This window comes from Pan paniscus, chromosome 20 (genome assembly GCF_029289425.2).
Source record: "Pan paniscus chromosome 20, NHGRI_mPanPan1-v2.0_pri, whole genome shotgun sequence".
Taxonomy (NCBI): Eukaryota; Metazoa; Chordata; class Mammalia; order Primates; family Hominidae; genus Pan; species Pan paniscus.
This window is the reverse complement of record NC_073269.2, coordinates 62,879,754-62,907,354: the sequence shown is the minus strand read 5'-3', so window position 1 is coordinate 62,907,354 and position 27,601 is coordinate 62,879,754. Positions and strand designations below refer to the sequence as shown.

Genomic DNA, 27,601 nt, shown 5'->3' with positions numbered 1-27,601 from the left:
GTGAGACCCTCCACCCCCGCCTCTACTAAATTTTTTTTTAAAAATTAGCCAGGCATGGTGGCACATGCCTATTGTCCCAGCTACTTGAGAGGCTGAGGTGGGAGGATCACTTGAGCCCAGGAATTCGAGGTTGCAGTGAGCTATGATCACGTCACTGCACTCCAGCATGGGTGACAGGGTGAGACCCTGTCTCTTAAAAAATAAATAAATAAATAAATAAATAAATAAATATTGAAAAAAGAAGAAAAAGAATAAAGAAATAATAAATAGCTAGCATTTATATGGCATGTGTTGGTTATTCTCTACTCCTTCGACCCACTTTCTATTCTCCACCCTTCTCTGACCTGCCCTGTGCTCAGGATGCTGACTTTGCCCACTGGCTTCCTGTGTGTTTGGCCAAAGGCAGGAAACCGGAAGTGAAATGAGAGAAAAATCGGGCATTTCTCCTGCCCCTTTGCCACTTCTCTGGTGTGGCTGCCCCGGGGTTGCTGGCTGCAAGATCCCCTCCCCTGGCTGGGGCTCCGGCTCCCGCTAGCTCATCACGCACCTGCCCTGGCTGGCCCCAGCCCTCCCGCACCCCGGCCCTCTCATCAGCCTCAGCACTAAGTGTTCATACACACAGGACCGCTCGCTTGAGCCCACAATAATCACATGACTTGGGGTCTCACAATTGCTTCTGTTGCTCCGTCACACGCTGCCTAGTTCTTGGGTGGCAGGCATTCCGTGGAGCTTGGGTTCAGACCCTCTTCTCTGCTCATCCACCCTCCCTGGCTAAATACCTCTGTGCCCACAGCTTCAATCACCTTCCACGTGTATCCTGTTCATTTCTAAACCTCGATTTCTAGCCTAGGTGGAGTCTAGACTCTGCATCAGGGGACTCATTCCCAGCATTTAAAAGTTGCTGTCCATGTGGCTGCTAGCTCATAAAAAACATGAAGATATGGCCACGTGGAGCCTCATTCTTATGGGCAACAAGACATTGCACGGGGCAGCAGCTGTCCCCCTCCTCCACATAAATGATCCACCTGGTAGTTCCTGAGGCCACCTGAGTTTGAGACCACTCTCCTGAATCACACTGGACCTTCAAAGCCACACGAAGTGAGTCTGGATCTAAACGTTATCCACAGGCTGATGCTGCTCAAACATACACCTTCAGCCCAGACCTGCTTTCTGGGCTATGTCCAAACTGTTCAAAAAAGCCCAGCATCTCAACTGGATAGCCCAAGCCTAACACATCCAATACGAAACTTGGGATTTCAGACTTTCCCCATGAAAAACATTTTTTAAAAAAGCAAAGCCCATCAAAGAGACTTAGTAAAATAAATCAGACATGAAAGGATGGATGCCATGTGATTCCACTCATCTGCGGTACCTGGAGGTCGGATTCCCAGAGACAGACGGTAGAACAGAGGATGCCGGGGGCTGAGGAGTGGGTGGGAGTTGGTGTTTAATGGGGATAGGGTTTCATTTGCGGGAGATGAAAAGAGCTGTGGGGATGGATGGCGGTGATGGCTGCACAACAACATCAATGTCCTTAAGGCCACTGAACTGTACTCCTAAAAGTGGTTAAAATGGTACATTTTATGTTCTCTATATATTTTTCACAGTTTTAAATATAAAATTTTAAAAATTGTTTTAGAGAGACTTAGCAGACACCCTGACTTGCCCTTTCCCTCCCACTGTCCTGACTGCTGGCAAGCATCGCTGTGCGCAAACAGCCTGAATCAGACCAAATCTCCCAGTCCCCACTGACAAAAAGCCAGCTGGCCACCACGGGTCCTTGCCTGAAATGCGACAGCAGCTCCTCTCTGTCCTCCCCACCCCATTCTCACCCCTGCAATGCGTCCTCCACTCCTCCGGGAGTGCGGTCTTCTGAGGAGTCAGATCAACCCTCCCGTGACCTCCCTACGGTACTGAGAATGATGCCAGGACCTCCAGCAGCCTCAGGGACCTCAGCACCCAGCAGGCCTGCCTGAATCGTCCCCTGCCCACCCTCCCTCCCAGTTTCTCATCACCATGCTCTCCCTCTTGTCCGTGTGTTCTTCCTGCCTCAGGGCCTCTGCACCCACTGTCCTGTGGACCTGCCGTGGACGTCCTTATCCTTCAGGCCTGTTTCCCCACAACCCCACGGGAGCCTTCCCAATCCACCCTACGTAAGGAAGGAAGGTCCTCCTGCCCACTTCTTTATGAACACTCAGTGACCTGTGGCAATTTTTCTCTGCCTGTCCCTTGATCTGATTATTATTGGCCCCCAGCAGGAGTCAGCTCCACTAGAGGCAAGGGCCTTGCTCACCCCCCAGCTCCCCACACAGCCTGCACACAGAAGGTACCAGATAAGCGAGTATGGAGCACTGGCAACACGCCTGGCACAATGCTGAACAATTTGCACGGATCTCTGGAGACCCTCACAATCATACTTGAGTTACATACAGTAGTAGATAGTTATGACCATCCTCATTTTGCTGATGAGGAAACGGAGATACAAGAATGGAGTCAGAGATGTACTCGAGGGCACAATACACCTGAGGCACAGCAGGATTCAAGCCTTGGCAGTGTGGCCCCCGAGCTGTGGCTCCTGAGGAGTGGCTATATTACCATGCATCACTTTTCCCATCTCAGAGGAAAAGAACTGAGAAATACTTCATGCAGGAGAATGATTGTGGTTTAGAGACCCTAGTCAGGGTGTGGCACAATGTCCAGATGCTGGCACAGATGGTAGTGTGGGGTGTAGACTCGGTGGAGAGAAGACTGTCTCCAGGGGTGATGGTGAATTTTGTTTGGGGCCGATGGAGTCTGAGATGCTCTGGAATATGAGCTGGCAGCGATCAGAGAGGACCAGGAGTCTTGGTTGTGAATATAGCTGGAAGTCTCCTGGAGTGAACATGACCTGGAGAAATCAGGAGAGCTGGGGGCAGAATACCAGCAGAGGGACAGCGGGGAGGAAGCCACCTCCCTTTCTCAGGCTAAAACCCTGCAGTAGAGATCATCTGCAAACAGCAAACACTCAGCGCTTAACCACGACAGCTGTGATAACACAGTTCCACACCACCCAGATTAAAACTACCCGATCACACCTTTTCTCTAGTCAGGTCAGCAAAAGAGCAGGAAGTCTGACGGCATGGCCACTGTCATGGGAGACATCCAAAGCTTCTGCAGAGGGCACTTTCGCCAAAAGCCGTTAATGTGCAAAACGCTATTCATTCCTTTTGATACAAATGTAGGTGCATTCTTTTTTCACATTGCTAAATCTCTTGTCCTTCACAGTTTTTCAGTTTTCTGTCTTTCTATGCTTGTTTCTGATTAGAAAGTAATTCACACTTGTTTTTAAAACATCAAACACCAAAACAGTAATGGAGAAAATGGAAGTCTCTGTAATCTCAGCATATTGGGAGGCTGAATCAGGCAGATCACTTGGTCAGGAGTTTGAGACCAGCCTGGCCAACATGGTGAAACCCTATGTCTACTAAAAATACAAGAATTAGCTGGGTGTGGTGGCAGGCACCTGTAATCCTAGCTACTTAGGAGGCTGAGGCAGGAGAATCACTTTAACCAGGGAGGCGGAGGTTGCAGTGAGCTCTGATCATGCCACTGCACTCCAGCTTGGGCAACAGAGCAAGATTGTCTCAAAAAAAACAAAAACAAAAGAAAATGGAAGTCTCCTGTAATCTTACTCACCAGAGTTAACAGTTTGGTTTATATTTTAGACTCCCCTCCAACGCCTGTACATGCACACACACATTTTTCCCCCAAATGGGGCTTTTGTCCAAGACAGAGTATAAAGGATAAGATTCCCTTGAGCCTAAAACAAAATATATAAAACAATGGTTGTGAAGACATTGAATATCAGGCAATGAAGGGCAAAATCCCTGAGAGAAGAAAATCAAACAAGGTGGGTCCTACAACTGCCCCAGCTAACTGCCTGGGAAGTTTCCAGGCTCTGACAAAGGAAAGGTAAATTGAGGTACAGTCTGGCCAACTCCCCAAGTTGAGGAGACAGAGCTGAGAGACCAAGGCAGATAGAGTTCCCAGGACAGATGAGAGAGGAATGAGCTGCACGGTGTTCTGAAGACCTGCAAGGAACTCCCTCCAGTATTTAGCAGACTATTGGTCAAAACGTGCATGTCAGGAAACTACCCAACACAGGAAAAAAACATCTGAAAGGATTTGAAAACAGTGACCGGAGCTGACACAGGGCTGGGAACAGTGCCTTTTCCTACCAATCAGACTGTAAAACCTTGTCATTCATGGGGCTTTGGGTAGAAAACCCCGAATGATCTTGAGGAGAATGTCATTCTAGACTGGGCACAAGTCATAAAAGCAAGATCTGAAAGGATGACATTGCTTGGTATTGGTGCAAAGGCACACAAACAGATGGACAGAACAGGATTCAGAATTGGACCCACACTTGTATGGACAAGTGATTTTTGATAAAAATGCAAAGGCGATTGGAGAAAGTGGTCTTTTCAACAAATGGTGTTGGACAACTGGACATACATTTGTCCCCCCAACATACCCCAATAAACTTGAATTAATACATCATATTAAGAATTCAACTCTAAATGGATCAAAGAACAAAATGTAAAACCTAAAACTATATAACTTACAGAAGAAAACCTCTGAGGCCTTGGGATAGGCCAAGATTTCTTACAAATGACACCAAAACCAAAAAATTGATAAACTGGACTTCATTGAATTAAAAACTGCTGCTCTTCAACAAATTGCACCGGGGCACCTGGATATTCACATGCAAAGGAATGATGTTGAGCCCCGTTCTTACATCACTCACAAAAATTAATTCAAAATGGATCAAAGACCTCAGTGAAGAGCTAAACCACTAAAACCTTAGAATAAAACACAGGAATAAATCTTCGTGGCTTTGAGTTAGATTGTTTAGATATACCACCAAAAATACAGGCAAGGAGAACAACAAAAAATAGATACATCGCACTACATCAAAATTAAAAACTTTAGAGTCAGAAATGATGCCATCAAGAAAGTGAAAACACAATCCACAGAATGGGAGGTAATATTTGCACGGCATATATCTAAAAAAAATCTTGTATCAAGAATACATAGTGGTCTGGCTCTGTGACGCAATGGATAGCGCATTGGACTTCTAGATAGTTAAAGAATACATAGTGAACTTTCAAAATTCAATAATAACCCGACAGAAAAAAAAAACAGGAAAAACACTTGAACAGATACTTTACCAAAGAGAATATACAAACATCAAATAAGCACAGGAAAAGATTATCAGTATCAAATGAAAAGCGCAGTGATGAGACCACACACCTACAAGTGTCAGTATCAAATGAAAAGCACAGTGATGAGACCACACACCTACAAGGGAGGCTAAATTTAAAAGATAAAGCAATTAGAATGAAGCTTGTGTGCTGCTGGTGGAAATGTGAAATAGTACAATCACTTTGGAAAACAGGTTGGCAGTTTCTTAAACAAGTTAAATATACATGTAGCACATGATCCAGACTTTCCACTCAACAGAAGGAAAAGCAAATGTCTACACAAAGAACTGTTCACAAATGTTCACAGCAGCTTTATTTGTAATAGCCCAGAACTGGAAATGACCCAAATGTTGATCACCAGGCGAATGGCTAAACAAATAGTGGCATACTCATAGAGTGGAATAATACACAGAGATAAAAATAAATGAACTATGAGACATGCAATGACATGGGTGAATCTCAAAATAATGGCAAGTCAAACCAAAAAAAGCCAGACCAAAAAAAAAAGGGTACATACTGTATGATTCCATGTATATAAAACTGGAGAGCATGTAAACTCAACCACAGTGACATAAAGCAGACCAGGGGATCCCTGGGGATGGGGGTTGAGGAAGGGGAGAGAGGGGTAATAAAGGAAGATGAGGAAACTCTTGGGGATGATGGATATGTCCTTTATCTTGATCATGGTGATGGTTTCCTGGGTATGCACTATGTCAAAATGCATCAAACTCTTCACTTTATATATGCGTGGTTAATTACAGGTCAATAATACCTCCAGAAAAGCTGTTAAAGAAATAGGACCACACTCTGATTCCAAAAGTGAGTGTTTTCACCTAACAGTATGTTGTGGGACATCTTTTCATGTCAGTGCCTACAAACAGTCCTCAGCTTTGAAGAGCTGCCTGGTTTCCAACATATCGATAGGCCTTGATACGTTCAGTCAGTCTTAGACAGCTGGGCATTTAGGTCGTTTTCCTTGATTCTTCTTCCCATGGAAAACTTTGCATACTTACGTGAGAATTTCTAAAGGACAGATCTCTAAAAATGGAATCCTTCACTATTTGACTGATAAGGCCAAGCTATCCTCCAAAAGAGCTGTCCCAACTTTATACTCCTAAAATGAGAGTCCTTTCCTCTACAGCCGCATAATATGGGCTATTATTCTTTTTTGATCTTTGTGCACTTCATGGGCAAAAACTGCTAGTACCTCAATTTGTGTGTCTCCAGTAGTAAGGTTTAAAAAACTTTTATAAAGTGTAAGTTTGTGTATTTCTAAATCTATGAATCACCAGCTCATAAGTTTGGTCCATTCTATCATTCGCTTAGTCTTTTTCTTATTCCCAGGAGCTGCTTACATAATTATGACCCTTTGAATGTAAAACACGTGAGAAATATTATTTCCCATACCATCATGATCAACTTTATTTTTAGCTTCAAGTAGAGCAAATTTTAAAACTTTCCATGTAGTCAGATCTGTTGATCTTTTTTTTTTTTTAATTTATTTGTGGTCCTGAAGTTATGGGCCAATGACGAGTAACTCAACGAAGCTGCCCCTTACCCAGTGAGACCAGGTTCCTGTAGTTCTCCAGCATGACATCCCTGTACAGGTCCTTCTGGGCAGGCTCCAGCTGCTGCCACTCCTCCTGGGTGAAGTCCACAGTCACATCCCTGAACGTCACTGATTCCTGTAAGAGGAAACCCACATCCGCTCATCGCAGGGCCCTCCTTACAGAGGCGTGGAGGAATGGCCAGAAAAGCCAAGAGGATTTAGGGGAGGCAGATGGGATGTAGCGGAAGTGATTTCAATAAGATGCAGAGTTCTAAAGGGATCACTCACAGTTTTCTCTGTGTCTAGTTATATTGGGTTGGCACTCTGACAGAGAAATAAATCCCATATGAAACATTCTGGAACAGAAGGTCACAGATCTGAGAACCAGATGGAAAGGAACTGAAGGCAAAGTGAGTCTAACCCCGTGAATCAACAAATGCATTAGGAGCACAGCAGAGGCAGAGCCCCAGATGGAATCCAGGGGCACAGCTAACTTTTCTGAGCCCCTACTAAGCACCAGGCAGCAAGCCCAGTGCTGGGATACAGACACAAAAGGTTCAAGAACTAGTTCCTCATGGCAGAGGCAGACAAAGACACGTAATTTGGTAAACGCAATCAATCATGAAGGTATGAACAAAGGTCTTCAGGTGCCTGAGTAATGCCAGCTGTGGGGGGTGCCCAGGAAGACTTTGAGTAGTCTGTGAAGAGAACTGGTGGTTGGGTCTTTAGTGGGAGATTCTGGGTAGGGAAGAGAGCTTGGATCAAGACCCGAAGGTGAAAAGGCAGATGAGACTGCTGGGGAGTGGAGAGAAGTCCACGTGGAAGGAGCAGCACTTTGTGGTAGATGTCACAAGCTTTGTGGTAGATGTCACAAGCCTGTGGACTGAAAGAACCTGGCGGAGCAGGGTGGATGGTGATGATGAGGTAGGCAACACCAGTCATATATGCAGCAGCTGCTATGTGCCAGGTACTACTCTAAGTGGTTGGTATGGGTTGAATTATGAGCCCCTCCAATTCATATGCTGATGTCCCAACCTTCAAGGTCTCAAGAACATGACCTTATTTGGAAACAGGGCTGCTGCAGATGTAATTAGTTAAAATGAGGTCATCCTGGAGTGGGGGTAGGGGGCCCTAATCCAACAGGACTGGTGTCCTTATAGAAAAGGGAAATTTGTTTTTCAATTTTTTAAATCTCAATAGCTTTAGGGGTACAGGTAATTTTTGGTTACAGGGATGAAATGTACAGTGGTAAAGTCTGGGATTTTAGTGCACCCATCACCTGAATAGTGTACATTATACCCAATATGTAGTTTTTCATCCCTCACCCCCCCGCCACCTTGCCCGCTTCTGAGTTTCCAAAGTCTATTATACCACTCAGTATGCCTCTGTATATCCATCGCTTAGCTCCCACTCATAAGTGAGAACACACAGCATTTGGTTTTCCATTCCTGAGTTACTTAACTTACGATAATGGCCTCTAGTTCCATCTAAGTTGCTGTAAAAGACATTATTTCATTATTTTTTATGGCTGAGTAGTATTCCATGGTATGTGTGTGTATGTATGTGTGTATGTGTATAAATGTGATATACATATATATTATATGTGTGTGTATCACATTTTCTTTATCTATGGGTTGATGGGCACTTTCCTTATTCATTGGTTGATGGGCACTTAGATTGACTGCATATCTTTGCAATTGTGAATCATGCCGCAATAAACATACATGTGCAGGTGTCTTTTTGATATAATTACTTATTTTCCTTTGGGTTGACACCAAGTAGTGAGACTGCTGGATCAAATGGGAGATCTACTTTTAGTTCTTTGAGAAACCTCAATACTGTTTTCCAAAGAAGTTGTACTAATTTATATTCCCAGCAGCAGTGTATAAGCATTCCCTTTTCACCACATCCACGCCAATCTATTGTTTTTTGACTTTTTAATAATGGCAATCCTGGCTGGGGTAAGGTGATGCTGTGGTTTTAATTTGCATTTCAGAAAGGAAAAACGTGGACAGAGACAGACATGTACACAGGGACAAGGCTGTGTGAAGAATGGAGTTATGCTGCCACAAGCCAGGGAACTTGCCAGCAAGTGGGAGACAGGCCTGGAACAGAGCCTTCCCTTGAGCCTTCAGAGGGAGCGTGGTCCTGTGGATACTTTGATCAGGGACTTCCAGCCTCCAGAACTGTGACAGAATAAATGTCCTTTGTTTAAGCTGCACAGTCTGTGGTACTTATTTACAGCAGCCTTGAGAAATAGATACCATGCTGGCACATATTGATTCAGTCATTATTAACTTAAAACAGACCTACGAGTCAGGTGCTAACATTATAATATAGTATGCCTGTTTAAAAGTGATTAAGTGATTGTCTTTCATCCCCAAAAGCCCCCCTTCCACACTCTGCACAGAGAACTGCGGGCTTTGACTCTGCGATCCCGTGATGTTTCTGCCTTAGCAGCTACTCCCTGTGAAGCTCTGTCAATAGAGGGCACTGGAGGGAGGCTGGAAGGTAGAGATAAAAGAAACCAAGGCACAGACAGGGTAGGTTCCTGGACCAAAGCACACAGCTACTGCGTGGGACAGCCAGGCTTTGAACCTCATGGGCTGTCTCCAGAGCCCGAGTCCTCATCCTTGCAGGCTGCTGCCTCTCACGAACCACCCAGAGTGGCAGGTAATGAAAACTTGTGGTGCCCATACATGTAGTCCTGACTCTGACCTCTGACCCCCACCCTGTCCCCACACCTGCTCCGCCCCTTGTGCTCTGCTCCAGCCCTGCCAGCCTGCCTTCTCTCCTCGAATATCCCCCAGGGCACTTGCACTAGCTGTTTCCTCTGCCCAAAATGCTCTTCCTTCAGGTCTGGCCTAAGCTGGCTCCTTCTTATTCATTCTTTGGAAGGTCTGAGCAGGAGAGGGACAGAATCTAATTTAGAATTTTACAGGTGCACTCTGTATTTGCACACCCATGTTCCTAACAGCACTATTCACAATAGACAAAAGGTGGAAGCAACAAGTGTACACTAACAGACAAAAAGAAGAAGAAAATGTGGTCTCTATATACAATGAAACCTCATTCAGACTTAATAAGGAAAGAAATTCTGACACATGCTACAACATGGGTGAACCTTGAGGACATTCTGCTCCATGAAATATGCCAGTCACAAAAGGACAAATACTGCAACAACATTCCTCTCTAAAGGAAATACTCTCTCCAACTCAAATACTGAAACATTCCTCTCTGACACTCCTGATAGGAGAACAGACTGGGACAATGTCTATGGAGTGGCATTTAGCAAAATCTATCAAAACTAATATTCAAATTCTTTTGAACACTTTAGACTAATTCAGATATATTAACACACATGCAAAAACATAGATGTGTAAGGATATTTATTACAGTATCAGATGAAGAAGTAAAAAGACTGAACACATCCCAAATGGCCATCAGTAAGGGTTTGGATAAATCAGGTCAGTGAATCCACCACAGTGGAATACACACAACCATAACAAAAAAAAGGGGGCAGCCCCTTAGCTGCAGGTGCAGAATGATCTCCCGAATATACTGTTACATGAAAAAACAGATCAATGCCCAGAACAGTGTGTCTAGTTTGTTAACATTTCCATAAGAGGAAATAATAAAGGGAAATTTACACATATGTGCTTATACAGGCGCAGACCTCTTTATGGAAGTGAATGCAAGAAACTGGTAAGAATGCACAGCTGGTGGGGATGTAAAATGGTTCAGCTGCTTTGGAAGACAGTCTGGCATTTCCTCAAGTGAATAAACACAGAGTTACCTTATGACCTAGCACTTTCATTCTTGGTAGATATCTAAGAAAAATGAAAACAGAGTGCCACACAAAAACTATACACTGATGCTCATAGCAATGCTATTCGCAATAGTCCCAAAGTGGAAACGACTCAAATGTCCATCTCCTGATGAATGGATAAATAATGTGGTTCGTCCACACGACAGCTCTGACACACGCTGCAACATGAAGGAACCTGGAAAACATGACACCAAGTGAAAGATGCCGGACACAGAAGACCATATCGTATGCCTCATTTATACACAATGTCTGGAACAGGCAAAATCCATATCGTATGCCTCATTTATGTACAATGTCCAGAACAGGCAAAATCCATACCGTATGCCTCATTTATGTACAATGTCCGGAATAGGCAAAATCCATATCGGATGCCTCATTTATATGCAACGTCCGGGACAGGCAGAATCCATATCTTATGCCTCATTTATGTACAATGTCCGGGACAGGCAAAATCCATATCATATGCCTCATTTATGGACAATGTCCGGAATAGGCAAAATCTGTATCGTATGCCTCATTTATACACAATGTCCGGGACAGGCAAAATCCATATCGTATGCCTCATTTATATACAATGTCCGGAATAGGCAAAATAGAATGAAGGTAGATATGTGGTTGCCTAGGGGTGAGGGTGGGTTGGAGAGAAATGGGGAGTGACTGCCAATGGGTATGGGGTTTCTTTTTGGAGTGGTAAAAATTTTCTAAAATATTGTGGTGATGGTTGCATAACTGTAAATAAACTAAAAAGCACTGGATATTAATGTGTCTACTTTATATGGATGGATTTTACGATACGTGAATTATATCTCAATAAAGCTCTTAACCAAAATAGAATCTGGTAAGAGCAGGTGATGCCAGTAGTTTCAGGATGGGGAGGGGAAGTGGGAGAATTCATTTTCCCAGTTTACTAATTTTCAAATAGGTGCGTTTTACCTATTGTTTCTTCAATTAAAAGGTTAATATTACACATTTTATGTCTTTAAAATGTTCAGACATTTTACTTCTGGAAATCTATCCCAACAAGATAATCCAAAAATTGGGCAAAGCTTCATGCACAAAGATGTCCACTCCATTTTATTTATATGGGCAAGCCTTTGGACAACCATAACATCCATGGCATGGGATTCATTAAATAATAGCCTACCCTCATGGCCAATTATATAGCTATTTTCATTACAAAATTATGCAGAGCTTTTCCATGTAGAGTTGCTTCTGGGTTTCCAGAATTCTAAATAACCATTTTATCTCAACCACATGAAAACAATACACAGGAAAAAGACGGAAGGAAATGTTTCAAAATGTGAACAGCAGCTGTATCAGAGGAGTGACACTGTGAATATTTTCATGTTTTATGTGTATGTGTGTGTGTGTGTGTGTTGGCAGCCTCCAAGACAGCCCCGAATGATCCCCAATTCCTGGTATCCACAGCCTTATGTAGCCCCTTCACTGTGCCAGGGTGATTCTGTGTGATCAACAACATACAGCAGAGGTTAGTGTGGTGTCACTTCCAAGGAAAGGTTATATGCACACTCACTATTCACAATCGCCAAAAGGTGGAAGCAACCCAAGTGTACGTAAGCACATGAGTGGATAAGCAAAATGCAGTCTGTGCATACAATGGAATATTATTCCGCCTTTAAAAAAAAAATTCTGACACATGCTACAAGGGTGAACCTTGGGGACATTATGCTCAGCGAAATAAGCCAGACACAGAAGTAAAACTACTGCACGATTCCATGATTTAAATGAAGTATCAAGTCAAATTTATAGAGACTTGTGGAATGGTGGCTGCCAGGGGCGGAGGGGAGGGGGATGGAAAGTGTTTGTTTAATGGCTGCAGAGTTTCAGTTTTACAAGATCAAAGAGTTCTGGAGATGGATGGTGGTGGCGCTGCACATTAGGAATACATTTAATGCCACTCAACTGTACACTTAAAAACGGTTAAGATGGCAAATTTTATGTTATGTGTATTTTAGCACAATAAGAAATTTAGGGGGGAAAAAAAGACAAAAAGGTTATAAAGATCACAGTTTTGGTCCTGGGCACACTCCCTCTTTTTCCCTTGGATTACTCACTTTGGAGGAAGCCAGCTGCCCTGTAGAGTCCTTTGGAGAGGCCCATCTGACCAGCAGCTGAAGCCTCCCACCAATGTCAGTAAGGAGTTAAGGCATCCCACCACCAACCACTGTGTGAGCCTCTCAGAAGGGATTCTCCAGCCTGGGAAGCCCTGAGAAGACTGAAGATCTTGAGCCACAGCCATGCCACTGCCCCACTCCTGACCCTCAGAAACTGTGTAAAATAGTAAATAGTTGTTGCTTTAAGCAACTGAGTTTGGGGGTAACTTGTTACGCAGCCACAAGTAATACAGGGGGGTGAGTGTTTTTGTTTGTTTGTTTGTGTTTTGAAAGACAGTGCAGTGTCTTAAGGGCATGTCTGAGAAGTACAAAGACCTGTTATCAAACCCTGGCTTGGCCATTTTCTAGCTATGTGAATGTATGAAAGTGAACATCTTCAATTACCTAACCTCTGCAGGCTTCAGTTTCCTCCTCTGTTAAAAGGGGATAACAGCATCTACTTCATGGGGGGTTGTGAAGTTGTGTCTGCCTGAGCCACCACAGAATCCTCAGGCCCTAGAACAGCGCCTGGCACTTAGTAGGTACTCAATAAATGTTTGTACAGCAAATGACTGAATCCTTAAATTTCTTACATGGTACCTTGAACAGGCCCAAGAAAGCAATCGTATGTGATAGGAAGACACATAAAAAGCTACCTGCTTTGAGTATTTGCCCAAAATGAGCATACAACTCTCATACTCTCAATTATCATACTCTCAGGGCTGTGAATCAGAAATGCCCAGTCCTGCTGCCCAAGCAAGGAAAATGCAGGTACCTTTCCAAGAACCATCAATGAACATATTTAGAATATATCAGAATACGTATTAGATACCATTGATCTAGAATTCCTGTTTAGGGTTTAAAAATTCAACCATGCTTTTCTGGTAGCCCAGAAAATTGTAAATTAAAACACCAGTTAAATTTCTGATCCAGTTATATTTTGCTGGATCAAATTACCCATTTTCACTGTCTCTTTCAATATAAGTCAGCTTTGGTAGACAATATAAGTGGGTAGACTTGTTGAAAATGGCCTCAAATCCTTCACTAGTGGAGTCTAGTTCCCCTATCCTTGAATGTGGGCTGGCCTTAGGGACCTGCTTGACCAATAGAATCTGGCAGAGGTAATGTTCTGGGACTCTCAGGCTAGATCACAGAAGACTTCCAGCTCCTGCCTCAGCCTCCTGGAACACTTGCTCTGGGAGAAGCCAGTCATCACAACAGGTGTCTCATTATGTCTCATTACTCACATGCCATGCTGTGAGGAAGCCCAAGCAGCCACAAGGAAAATCCATGTGGAAAAAAAAAGATGCCCACTAAGGCCTCAGCAGTGCCATCCATACCACAGCAAGAGACAGACATGTGAGCAAAGAAGCCAGCAGACTACTCTAGCCCAGCTGCCATCCAACAGCCACCACACAAGGGATGCCAGGCACGAACTGCCCAGCTGAGCCCATCAACCCCAAAATAGTAATAAATTGTAGTTTTTGAGCCATTAAGTTCTGAGATGGTTACTACCCAGCAAAATATAACTGGATTGGAAATTTAACTGATTAACTTATAATTTTCCGGGCTACCAGAAAAGTATGGTTGAATTTTTACCCCCTAAACAGGAATTCTAGATCAATGGTATCTAATACATATTCTGACATATTCTAAATATGTTCATTGATGGTTCCTGGAAACACACAGAGTGATACTTCACCCTTTCATGTATTCATTTGACCTATATTTATTAAGTGCCTGCCATGCACCAGGCACTGGGCATACAACTGTGAATAAGACAGACATGGTATTGGCACCAGGTTTCTTCCATACTAATTCATTAGCAAATAATGATAAAAATAACTAATGTTCATTAAGCACATACTACATGCCAGGTATTGTTCTAAGCCCACTGCACACATCATCTCACTTAATCTTCAAAAGAACCCTACTATGTAGGCACTTTTATCAGCTCATCTCTTTTACAAAAGGGGAGACTGAGGCACAAGAGGTCACACAGATGGGAGTGGCAGCATTTTAAACCCAGTCAGCTCAACTCTCAGCCCCAACATTAGATGGCCTCATCCACGTATAATACCAATCTAGCTGGCATCACAGCCAAGGAGCAGTTTAGTTTGGATCAGACCCTGAGATGGATGGCACGTCTTTTGCCTATAAAGAAGACAGTTGGATAAATATCACAGAGTGTCCCAGCTGGCGCTTCTCTTCCAGACAGATCACAAGCGATCCTGAAGCCACTTCCAGAAATGGTGCTTGACAGTCGACCTCCTCCCTAGTGTGATGAAGGCCTGCACGTCTCACATTATTGCTGGCTGATCACATCATCCATGCATGACTCTGCCACATGAAGATCTTGAGCCACGGCCACAGATTAAATTTCTGATCCAGTTATATTTTGCTGGGTAGCAGCCATCTCAGAACTTAATGGCTCAAAAACTACAATTTATTACTATTTTGGGGTTGATGGGCTCAGCTGGGCAGTTCGTGCCTGGCATCTCTTGTGTGGTGGCAGTTGGATGGCAGCTGGGCTAGAGTAGTCTGCTAGCTTCTTTGTTTACAAGTCTGTCTCTTGAGCTGGTATGGATGGCATAACTGAGGCCTTGGTGGGCATCTCTTTTTCTCCACATTGCTTTTCCTTGTGGCTGCTTGGGCTTCCTCACAGCATGGCATGTGAGTAATGAGAGACCTATTGTGTCCTACAGAGGGACCTGCTGTTCTGAACTGATTCAGTGGTACAACCCCCAAGGCACAAGGAACGAACGGGAGCTCTGAGCACACAGCGCATATGAGATGTACCTGGGCCTGAAGCCAGCTGTACACATTTCTATTTTGCTCCTATGGGGGTTTCAAAATTGTTTTTAATTGTTACTCACATGAAAAACACATCCACAATTTACCAAGAAAATGAATTTCTAGTTTCTCTTTAAACACCAGAATATCTGGCCACTCTAGGCTGGAGCTGAGTGGTGGCTGGCCCTTTGATGGGGCAAGAAAGCTCCAATTTGCTACAGGCCCCACCTGCCCACTTATTTATGTAAGACACTCAGAATGGTAATGCATAGCATACAGCAGGCACTCAATAAGTGCCAGCTATTGTTACTGACACTCAGAGCTCACTGGCTCTCTCCAGCATACTGAGTCTCCCCACCACCAACTGAATCCCAAGGGGAGGCCTCACCCCCGCTGGCTAGTCCCTCTGTGGTCCTAGGGTGCCCTTCGGGGCTTGGGCTCAAGATAGCCTCCTCTGCCTGAGGGGTCACCTTTGATAGAAAGCAGTTGGGCTGGTGGTTCAGAGTGTGGGCTCAGGAACCACGCTCTGCAACGGAATCCTGGCTCTGCCCCTCATGAGCTGTGTTTCCTTGGACAACTGTCTTTCTCTTTCTGAGCCTCATATGAGAGGCAGGCTTCCTGATAACAATGTCCCCCTCCACAGGGTTGTGAGGTTAAATGTGTACAAATATGGTCCAAGCACGGTGCCTCGTGTGATGGAGGAAGCTCTCAGTAAATGTCAACTCTTGCTATTATTTAATGTTGATATTTAATATATATCTTATGTACAACTATAGATCCTTATATGATATTATTTGACCTTTTGGCCCAATGTATCTTTCAGCCAGCCCAGCTAATAATTCCTCCTTTTCTAAAAATTTAAACTACTTGATTGAGGTGTGACTGATATATAAAAAGTTGTACATATTTAATAATGTACATAACTTGATGAGTTTGCAGATGCATATACACCCGTGAAACCATCACCACCATCAAGGCCATAAACGGATCCATTACCTCCAAAAGTTCCCTCTCACCCCTATATTTATTTATTTTACAAAATTGTAATATAACAATTCCTTCTGGAAGTCTTCCCTAAGTACACCCACCTAATTCACTCAATAACTATTCACTGAGCAGTCTCCAGGCACCAAGCCCAGACTGGCACCAGGGTTGTGCTGAGACACAGAACACAGCCTTCCAGGTCTGGGAGCCCATCGTGTTGGGACAGAAGTGCTAACAAAGGGCCTCTGAGTTCTCTGCACGTACGTGTCCAAGGCCCCTTTTTCTAGTACTCCATCTTTTTCGGTTTCCTGTCTAATGACACAAACCATTTCACCACAGGGAAAACTCTAAAGAGCTGAAACCAGACAGGCTCAATTTTTTAAAAAAATCGAATGTAATTACACTAGTAGTAATTAAAAAAAAAAAAAACTTAAACCAAAACTCCCAACCCTGTTGAAATAAAAACAATCAACAAATCTTTCTAAGTAATGTAGGTAAAAGAAGAATTCAAGGAAAGAATCACAGATGAGACAAAAATGAAGGCATCATGGTGCAATCGCTTAGGAAAACAGTCTGGTTGGTGGTTCCTTTACTGGTTCAACAGAGTTAACCAAATGACCCAACATTCCACTTCCAGGTACACACCTAAGAGAACTGAGAACATATGTTCAAAGACTTATACATGAATATTCATAGCAGCATTATTCATAATTCATAATAGCCAAAAAGTGGAAACAACCCAAATGTCCATCAACTGATGAAAGGATAAATAAAATATGTAGAAACACACACTGGAATATTATTCAGTCAAAAAAAGGAATGAAGCTCTATATGTGCTACCACATGGTTGAACCTTGCAAATATTATGCTGAGTGAAACAAGCCAGTCACAAAAGACCACACCATGTATGATTCCATTTATTTGAAATGTCCAGAATAGTCAAATTCGTAGAGACAGAAAGCTGATTACTGGTTGCCAGGGGCCGCGGACTGATGGGGGAAAATGGAAATGAGTGCCAATGGGTACTCGGCTCCTTTTCAGGATGATGAAAATATTCTGAAATGGACTGTGGTGATGGTTAACGCGACTCTATGAATGTACCCAAAATCAGTGAATTGTACACTTTGTGATACGTGATGTGTACCTCAACAAAGGTACCAAAAAAATGAAGACAGAGTAAACCAAAGCTCCCAAATAAGTCTACTGACACATTTATATAGCAAAATCAATTACAGGTAGATTCAAAAGTTCATTGTTAACATTCAAATGACAAATGGTGAAAAGGAAGAAAATATAGCTGCTATGTGACCTGTGGATGGAGAAACCCTTTCACAGCTTAAAGATGAAGAAAGACACCACAGTGGGAGAAACCAACAGATTTGATTTTAAAAATATGAAATGCTTTTATACAGAAAAAATAAAGTAAAATAAACAAAAAGCAAATCTGGGAAGAATATTTGCCACAAATATTTACACACACACATTTCCTTCTGTAAAGTCTTTAAAGCATACTCAGATTCCTGTAGACTGCTAAAGCACAAGATAGATCATTTCCCTGCCCACAGAAATGGCTAGTAAACATTTTCTAAGACTTGAACTTCACTAATAATACAAACAATGCTACTCAGAAATAAATCACGTGGCACCACTTGTCCCCTATCAGGCTCATCATGGTTTATATCATTTGTCATTTATATCCATTTATCATTTATTATCATGGTGCAATATTGCACCAATCTAAATATATCCAACATGCAGAATAAATGCCTGACAACAGCCATATAAATCATCGGAGACCCACTCAGACATGCTGGTGGGAATACATACCGCCATAACTGATTAGGAAAGTAATATCAAAATACCTCAAAAACACCCAACCCAATCTTCCTCTTCAAGGAATCACTCCTAAAGAAATCACATAAGACACAAGGAAAGATTTGTGCCCAGTGTCCCTCAAGACACTGTTTATAACCAAAAAAAGAATACTTGGAAACCAATAAAGGTCCAACAACAGAGGAACCATTAAGTAAACCAGGGTATGGCCACTGAACAACACTTTTATGGGGTCATTAAGATGGACGTTACAAAGGAGTTTTTAATGATGTGGAGAAATGCTCAGGATGAAATCTCTGATGAAAAAGCAATCTTTAACATTAAAATTGCTTAGCCAGATTCAAACATTCCAGAGTGATTATCTTTTGGGGTAAAATCATGGGTGAATTTGTGGGCCTCATTCCCATAAGCTTTTGTACTTTCATCACACATGTGGGCATTCACAAGGAGCATTTAGTGCGTTTGCCCATTTTAAAGGTCACACATCCAGCATGGTCCTGCGCAAGTTTTCACTCAATGTCACATGTCTAAACCACCACTTCCCACAGGTGCCCACCTGTGTCTCCTAAGAGTCCAGAGAGCTAGTTTGGCCATTCCAAAGCTTCCCTGTCCCCTACAACTGACCCCACAGCCAGGGTCAGCATCATCTGTAAGCACAGCCCTCTTCATCAGGGCAGACACAGCCCCAGAAGATGGGACTCGGGGCCTTGGAGAGGGTTCGAGCAGCAGAGGCTCACCCAAGGCAGGATTCAGCCTTTGGAAAGGAGAGTGACAGGGCAACATGACTCACCAGTGCCTCATCAGTCAGCAGCTGAGCAGCCATCCCTCTGCTGCCCACGGTGAATAGGAAGACAGGCCTGCGGTGGCCAACAGTGCTGTAGGGAGAAAAAAGAGGGAGGCATGCTGAGAGACCAGGCCTAGGCTGGCCTCACAAATGTAGACAGGACAGACACACACCCACTGAGAGACAAGCAGAGACAGACAGACAGACACACATACACATACATCAACAGTGAGTATTTAGAGGGCTTACTGCATGTAGGGAACTTGAATGTATATCACTTGATCTTCCAACCATCCTGGAAGGGAGGTACTACTTCTACCTTCCCATTTCACAGATGAGGAGACTGAGGCCCGAGGAGATTAAACCACTTGCTCAAGATTACAAAGCTGGGACTGGAGTCAGGCAGAGTATGTCTGGGTCCACATGCTTAGCCTCCAGGCTACAATGCCTCACAGACGCACTCCCATGTGCACTCCTACAGATACGGTTAACACACATACACTCACACACATTCCCGCAGGCTGCTGAGGGCCACCGGACACCCTGCCTTCTCCCAATGGCCCTGCCCGGATCCCTCCTTGAGTGTGAGTGCTGGACTGAGGCCCCCTGAGATGCCCCAGAACCACCTGTGGCCTCTTTGGGCACTTCCCCCAGACTTCATGGGGTTACCATGAGGTTCAACTAGCAGATATGAGTGTAAGGAACTTCCACCCAGGGGCTCTCAGAGCCAGATTCGCCTAGAGAAATGCATCTTGATTCAATTCTCCTCCAGTTCTCCTGACAAGCTCAGGACAAAGTCTCAAGTGAAGAGATATCTTAACATCCCTGCAACCCATCACTCGCCCCTTGAAACAAAAGAAAAGCAGGAGAATAAGATCCTGTGATTTGCAACAACATGGATAAAACTGGAGGTCATTATGTTAAGTGAAATAAGCCAGGCATAGAAAGACAAACTTTGCAAGTTCTCACTTGTGTGAGCTAAAAATTAAAACAAACTCATGGAGATAGAGACTAGAATGATGAAGAAACCTGAGGCTGGGAAGGGTAGTGGAAGGGTGGGGGGAATGTGGGGATGGCTAATGGGTATTAAAAAAATACAGAGGGTTGCAGTGAGCCAAGATTGCACCACTGCACTCCAGCCTGGCAACAGAGCGAGACTCCATCTCAAAAAAAAAAAAAAAACCCCAAAAAAACAAAAAAACACACACACAAAGAATGAATAAGACCTACTATTTGACAGCACAACAGGGTGACTATGATCAATAATAATTTAATGATACATTTAAAAATAACTGGCCGGGCGCGGTGGCTCACGCCTGTAATCCCAGCACTTTGGGAGGCCGAGGCGGGCGGATCACGAGGTCAGGAGATCAAGACCACGGTGAAACCCCGTCTCTACCAAAAATACAAAAAATTAGCCAGGTGTGGTGGCAGGTGCCTGTAATCCCAGCTACTCGGGAGGCTGAGGAAGGAGAATGGCGTGAACCCGGGAGGCGGAGCTTGCAGTGAGCTGAGATGGCAACACTGCACTCCAGCCTGGGTGACAGAGCGAGACTCCGTCCCAAAAAAAAAAAAAAAAAAAAAACACTAAAAATGTCATCAGATTGTTTGTAACACAAAGGATAAATCCTTGAGGTGACAGATACCCCATTTATCCTGATGTGATTATTACACATTGTATGCCTGTATCAAAATATCTCATGTACTCCATAAATATATAAATCCACTACACACCCACAAAAATTAAAAATTAAAATTAAAAAGAAAAGCAGGGTTCAGGCCCTAAACTTAGGGTGACCATAATATCTCATTAGAACTGCCTGGCTTTACTTCAATTTGTTTTAAAGTTTGTTTCCCTTCTTACAGCAAAACTCAGCTTCTTTTACAGCAGTCACACAGAATACCCTTTTAAACTAAGTTGATTTAAATTAAAAACAAAAAAAATCAGTGAGCCAAATCAAGTAAATGGCAAAGTAAAAAAAATAGGATCCATGACACAGATGAGGACAAATTCTTGGAGTCTGAGACATGCTGGCTCAGTCCTGGCTTCTCCCGTGATGGGGGGCTCACTACCTGTGCCACCAACACCTCTGACTGGAAATGAGTTTTTCTTCTGCTATAAACAGAAGCATGCCTCTCTACATCTCCAACCCTTCAGGATCACCCAGAAAAGCCTCAATCCTCTCTAACACAATGCTCTTTTAGCTGGTGCACCAATTCTCAAAGTACCAGAATCACTGGGGATGCTTATTAAAATCTCACTCAGAATATATATTCCTGCCCCCCACCTCAGATCCTCTGAATCAAACTACCTGGGTAGGGCCCCTGAATCGGTATTTCTAAACAAGTTTCCCAGGTGATTCTGACACGTCTTAAAGCGTAAGAACCACTAAGACAAAGAAGAGCCTTTCTTAGGCCAAATGGTCCCAACTTCCACAAGTGAAAAGTAATTTTAATTGTAGGGGGGGCATATATATAAGGCAAGTTGGCAGAAGCCTTTGGAACTCAATCGGGAACAATTTTGCCCCGGAGACATTTGTCAACGTCTAGAGACATTTGCCAAACTGTCATAATTTGGCAGGGGGTACTATGGGCGTTTAGTTGGTAGAGCCTGGGGATGCTGCTAAACACTGTACAATGCACGGGACAGGCCCCACAACAAAGAATGATCAGGCCCAAAGGTCAGTAGTGTGGAGGTTGAGAAGCCCTGTTGTAGAACAAAAGGATCACAAAGGTATGGGCTGGGGGTTCCTACCACTTAATGCCTGTACACAGGCACCACACCTGGCCAACTGTAATCACTCAGTGAAAATGTCCTCTGGGCTAAAACTCTTCAAAACTCTTCGTTGGCTTCCTCCACCATTAGAAATCACTCAAAGTCTTCACTGCTGCCCACACAGCCCTTATGATGTGCCCCTGATGGCCTCTCCCCTTCCATCTCCTCTACTCCCCTCTCCCATGCTTGGCCCCAGGCCCCCTGGCCTTTGCATCTGCTGTTCCCTCTGGAGGGAATGCTCTTCCCATGACTACCCCTGCTTCCTGGTCAGCTCTAACGTCACCTCCTTGGAGAAGTCCTCTACCCCCAATCACCTGACCTCAAGCAGCAACTCTCTCCCCCTCTATTTTCTTGCACTACAAACCACTATTGACAACTGTCTTTTTAAAAATAGTTGTTTTCAAGTTTGTCATCTGTCTTCCCTCCATGAGAACAGAAGCCCCCAGGGAGCAGGGATGATCACTTTTAGATTGTATTTCCGACATCTAGGACAATGTCTAACACACAGGAGGCACTTAGACATCAAGCTGAATGAACAGATGAGCTAACTTCTAGTGCTGGCCAGGATTCAAAGGAACAGGCCCTCTCACACACTGGTGAGGGAATGTGAGTCGCTCAACATTTTTCTGGAAAGTGAGCTGGCAATACACAAATCCCATAACCCAGCAACCCTGTTCCTGGGAATCTGCCCACACCAATAAAAGCGCCGTGTAAAAGTTACATATAGGAAAAAAAGATATTTATGGCAGCATTGTTTCTAGAGGCAAAAAAAACCCTGAAAACAAAATTAATAAACATTACTAAAGGAATCAAATCAAGGGTAGGGTCTCCATAGTATGAAGTATCAAGTCGCCTCTGCGAAGCAGAGTTAGTTCTGCATCTGTTGACATGTCTGTGGTTTCACTAAGTGAGAAAAGCAAGTTACCCAGTTTTATGCATACCTTTAGCCCCTTTGTGAAAAAAACAAACCAAAACATGTGGATGTGGACACATCTGTACAGCATTTTCCAGCCTGGGGAAGGCTGTGGAATGAGGCTGGGTTGGTGTCTGGAGGGCATGGAGTGGGAATGAGAAGGGGGTAGGGGTTATTCATTATTTTTTCTTTCTCTTCCTTTGAATTGTTTCCCTGGGTGTAGAAACTTCATATTACCATCAACATTTTTGAAACGCAATTTAATTTAAAAAAAAACATATTCCTTGCAGATAGTGGTCTCTGACTTTCACCCCTGTCCTATGAGGTCAAGAACACTGGCCCATTTTGCCAGATCACAGCAGTGACCAGAGCCCACTTACCCAGTAGGCACAGAGCATGGGGCCCATGAAACCTTTAGGGGCCCATAGGAAGGTCTTAATTTCTTTTAAAATCATAAGAAAATATCGAATCCAGCCTAGATTACATTTGTCTTCCTATTAATGAAATAACAAAATGTAATTTTTAGTGCTTTAAAAAAACAATGGAGCAAGGGGCCCATGAAGGCAAAGTACCCTTAAAAATCATGCAGCGGCCCTGGAAGTGATTTGCCCAAGAGTATGGCCAGTGGCTGTTGAACCTAGTTTGGCCTTAGATCTGGATTCTTCTTCCTCTGAGCTTTTTGGCATTTCCTTCCTTTCTTCCATTTCCATTGTTTCCAAGCGGGGATTCCCTTGGGGAAAATCCTGCAACCTTGTGTCAGCTGAGCGGAAAGGGAAAAAAGGGATCTCCCATTTGTCTGGTGGTTAATTGTGGGGGCTCTGGAACCTGGATGCCTGAGGTAGCCTTGGGTGAGTACTTAGTCTGAGACTCAGTTTCCCCATCTGTAAGATAAGGATGATGATGGTCTCTACCTCAGAGTTACTGGGACACCTATAAACGGCCAGCACTGGCTGCATACACATTCCCTGAACAAATCAACCTCTCCTTGGTCAGAACAGAGTAGGGCACAGAGACCCTTTGGGAGTCTGATCCCACTTTAAGAAGATCCTGTGGAAGGCAGAAGAAACAGCCTTCCTTTTCCCCTCCTCCACCCGGCCCCTGTCACTCCCAGGCCCCTACGCCTCCAGAGCCTTCTATGGGCAGGAAAAAGCCAGGGAACTGTGGGCGGGCAGACTAGGAGAAGTGTAGGGTGAGAAAGTAGTGGCTCTGCTAGGCTCCCTTGTCCAGGTATATAGTCTTTGGAAGAGGCACACCCAGACGCACCCACCCCTGCAGAGTCACACGCAAACATCAAGAAATACTCTAGACACAGGTGGACACACAGAGATAGGGAAGATCCAGACAGGACTGGCCCCTGGAGAGACGCAGCCCTACACTCGTGCCAAGAGACATGCATGGAAAGAGCAGACATAGTGGACACCCAGAGGGCACCCTCCCACAGAGACACTCATGGACAGAGATCAAGGCTGACACACCCACAACACCAAAGACAAGGACACAGGCAGTCACTCAGAGATATCACCACACATGCATAAGCAGAGACCTGGAGAGACACAGCTCCACAGAGAGACCAAGACTCTGAAGAAGTGGGACACACACACACACACGCTACCACACATGACCCACACGGACACACATGGACACATTCACATTCATTCACAGACCCAGCCTCTGGACGACACGCAGTTTCTCTCTCTGTCTCATACACACACACACACACGAACAAACACACACACACAATCACAATATCCAGAGACACAGCCATACCCTCAGGACGACACAATCTGTCTCACACACACATACAGACCCACACAGACACACACACAGACACATTCACAATACCCACAAAGACACAGCCTCATCCTCAGGATGATATGCACTGCCTGTCTCTCACACAGGCCACCTTCCCCCCAGGGTGGCCCTGGTGTTCATGCAACTTTCCTACCTCCAACCCACTCACGCCTCTCCCTCCCTGGCCCCGGCCTCTCCTCAGCCCCTCAGCCTCCAGTCAGCCTCTCCTTAGCCCCTCAGCTTCCCCTCAGCCTCTCCTCGGCCGCTCAGCCTCTCCAGGCGCACCTCGGTCTAGCCTGCACGCCCTCTCCTGCGCCCGCACGCCCTGGACCTGCACCCAGCCCTGCACTCCCCGTACCTGGGCCTGCACGCCGTCTCCCCGAGGCCGCGCCCTCCCCGGGGCCAGGTTCCGGCCCCCGGCCCCCGGCACAGGTAGAGGGTGGGCGGGACCCCGCAGCCACACTCACCGGCTCGCCGCTCTGCCAGGACAATGACCGCGCCCGCTAGACCCGCCCGACCGCAGTGCGCCTGCGCGGACTGCGCCGGACTACGCTTCCCAGAAACCCGCGCGCGCCACCTCCCCCCGGGTTTTTTCAGCCGAGCCCAGCCGAGCGGAGCCGAGCGGAGCCAACTGAGCTCCTCCATCTCACAGAGGCCTCCGCGGCCAAGGAGGCGGGGGCGAGAGGGAGGATTGAGGGGGAGGAGGCAGGGAAAGGGAAAGAGAGAGAAGAGACGGAGGGAGGAAGGGTGGAAAGAAAGATGGAGGGAAAGGAGGGGCGAGGAGGAGGGACAGGAGGGAAGAGGGGAGGAGGGAGAAAAGAAGTAGGAGAGGTGGGAAGAAGGATGGAAGGGGAGGAGGGATGGGGAGGAGCGGGGAGAAGAGATAGGATGGAGAGGGACTTGGGGAGGAGAGCTGGGGAGGAAGAAGAAGAGATGGAGAAGGAGGAGGGGTTGGAAGAAGGATGGCGGGGAAGGAGGAAGGGCTGGGGAGAGACTAAGGGAAAAGAACAGGTCAGAGAGGAGAGGAACCAACAGAAAGAAGAGGGAGCGGGGTGGGAGGAGGGAGGGGCAGGGAGGCAGGAAAGGAAGAGAATGGAGACGGCAAGGAGGAGGAAAGAAGAAAGGGTGGAAAGGGGGAAGAGAAGGTGGAAAGAACTATAAGGAAGAAGAAAAGGGTGGGAAAAGGAGGAAAGAAAGAGAAAGTGGAGTTGGGGAGGGCAGGACAGGCTGAAGAGAGGAAAGAATGGGTAAGGAGAGGGAGGAGGGAGGAGGGAAAACAGAAAAGGACAAGGGATGGGTGGAGGCAGAGAAATGAGGGGAATAAAAGAGGCGTGTCACATCTGCTGCAGACATTTCTGCAGTCCAGCCAATGGACTGGCCTGAGGGACCATCCCAGGCAACTTTAAACCTGATAATCATGCTTATCTTTAAAGAACATTTTTAAAGCATACAGATGTGCAAAGAAGAAAATGAGCATAGGTGTAGAATAAAATGTATAGGAGACCATCGGTTTGGACTGAGTTCCTGCACTAGGCCCAACAGATCAAATCGAAATGGAGCTACTCATGCTGAAGTTCCAGGCCACCAACTCCAACTAAGTTGTTATCTGACCTCCTCTCAGGAGAGAAAGAGAGAGATAATAGCCAAGTCCCAAACAGGCCAGTTTAGCAGGCATGATAAAAGAAATCCCCTTTGCTTTAACCTTGATAGGGAAAGTAACTTTGAAATGACCTATCCACTCTTGTTCTCTGTTTCTGCTTTCCTCAGCCCGTTTCTGTGTATGAAGCCATATTCCTCTGCTTGGATCACCAGAACACTAGTTCTATTTTATAGAAGGAGGTGTGGCTGGATTCTAGAATTGCAAATAAAAAACAACTAGATCTTTAAATGTCAATTCCCTATATCTTTAGATATAAGAAAAAAAGCATTAATCCTTGTTGTGAGTTTCCTTTGTTCTGACCCCTGGTCTCCACATTTTATGATTTATAAACAATCTTCACAGCCAAGCTACTTTCCAGATTAGTTGGGTAATACAGACAGGGGAGCTTACACAAGAGGAAAGGTAGGAACCAGGTGCCTGGCTGAGACCCTTTTCTATAGTAAACCACAAAGCCAAGTTTAAAAACATTTGCTGAACGTCCAAGTGGCCACAAAACCATCAACAGCAGCTAGCCTTAGGTGGTGATTAATGATGTATTTAAATGAAATATTTTATTCTGAGATAAATGTGGATTTATTCACGTCAGGTTGTAAAACATAATATAGAAATCATACAGAGAGCCCTATGTCTCTTAGGTAATTTCACCCAAGGGCAACATCTTGCAATATCACAAGTAGGATACTGACGTAGGTCCATTCAAGAGACAGAACATTTCCATCACAAGGATCTCTTCCGATATTTCCACAAGGATCCTTCATCTTGCCCTTTTATAGCCACACTCACTTTCCTCCAGACTCAATCATTAGTCTATCCTCCATATATACAATTGTGTCATTTCAAGAATGTTATACAAATGGAATCATACAGTATGTGAATGGTGGGATTGGCTTTTTTCATTCAGCACAATTCTCTGGAGATATATTCAAGTTGCTGTATAGAGAGAACTTAATTCTCTTGCATAACAGAAACTTTATACTCGTTGAGTAACATCTTCTCACCTCCCCCAGCCCCTGGAAACCACCATTCTAATTTCTGTTTCTATGAGGTTGACTATTTTAGATTCCACATGTAAGTGGAATCATAAAGCATTTGTCCTGTGACTGGCTTCTTTCACTTAGCATAATGTACTCAAAGTTTATCCATGTTGTCGCATATGACAGGATTTCTTTTTCTAGGGCTTAAAAATATGCCATTGTGTGTATATGTGTCTGTGTATGTGTCACTTTTTTTATCTGTCCATCTGTCAATGGACATGTACATTGTCTTCATCTCTTGGCTATTGTAAATAATGCTGTAATGAACATGGAAGTGCATTATTCATTGCAACCTCCT

The 27,601-nt window shown here is 44.6% G+C and overlaps 2 protein-coding genes across 6 annotated transcripts in view; both read right to left on the bottom strand.

The window, feature by feature from the left end:
- Positions 1–6,923, bottom strand: part of SMIM17 (small integral membrane protein 17) — a 43,476-nt gene extending 36,553 nt beyond the window's left edge. Inside the window, exon 1 of the mRNA XM_014342910.4 lies at positions 6,802–6,923. The gene's annotated coding sequence lies outside the window, so the exon portion shown is untranslated. The remainder of the gene's footprint in view (positions 1–6,801) is intronic.
- The window catches only part of ZNF71 (zinc finger protein 71), a 204,484-nt gene extending 179,073 nt beyond the window's left edge, over positions 1–25,411 (bottom strand). For 2 of the 5 annotated variants that reach the window (XR_008622183.2, XM_034945811.2), the window contains exons 1-2: positions 25,077–25,125; positions 19,136–19,220 (exon numbers count right to left, since the gene is read on the bottom strand). Coding sequence is in view for 2 of the 5 variants with exons in the window: in XM_014342907.6 (XP_014198393.5) it covers positions 6,802–6,928; positions 19,136–19,220; positions 24,968–25,254 (499 nt within the window). In the remaining 3 variants the exon portion in view is untranslated. Of the gene's footprint in view, positions 1–6,801; positions 6,929–19,135; positions 19,221–24,967 lie in introns of all 5 variants that reach the window. The other 3 variants (XM_014342907.6, XM_034945809.3, XM_034945810.3) reach the window with 3 other exon arrangements.
- Positions 25,412–27,601: the final 2,190 nt, after the last annotated feature.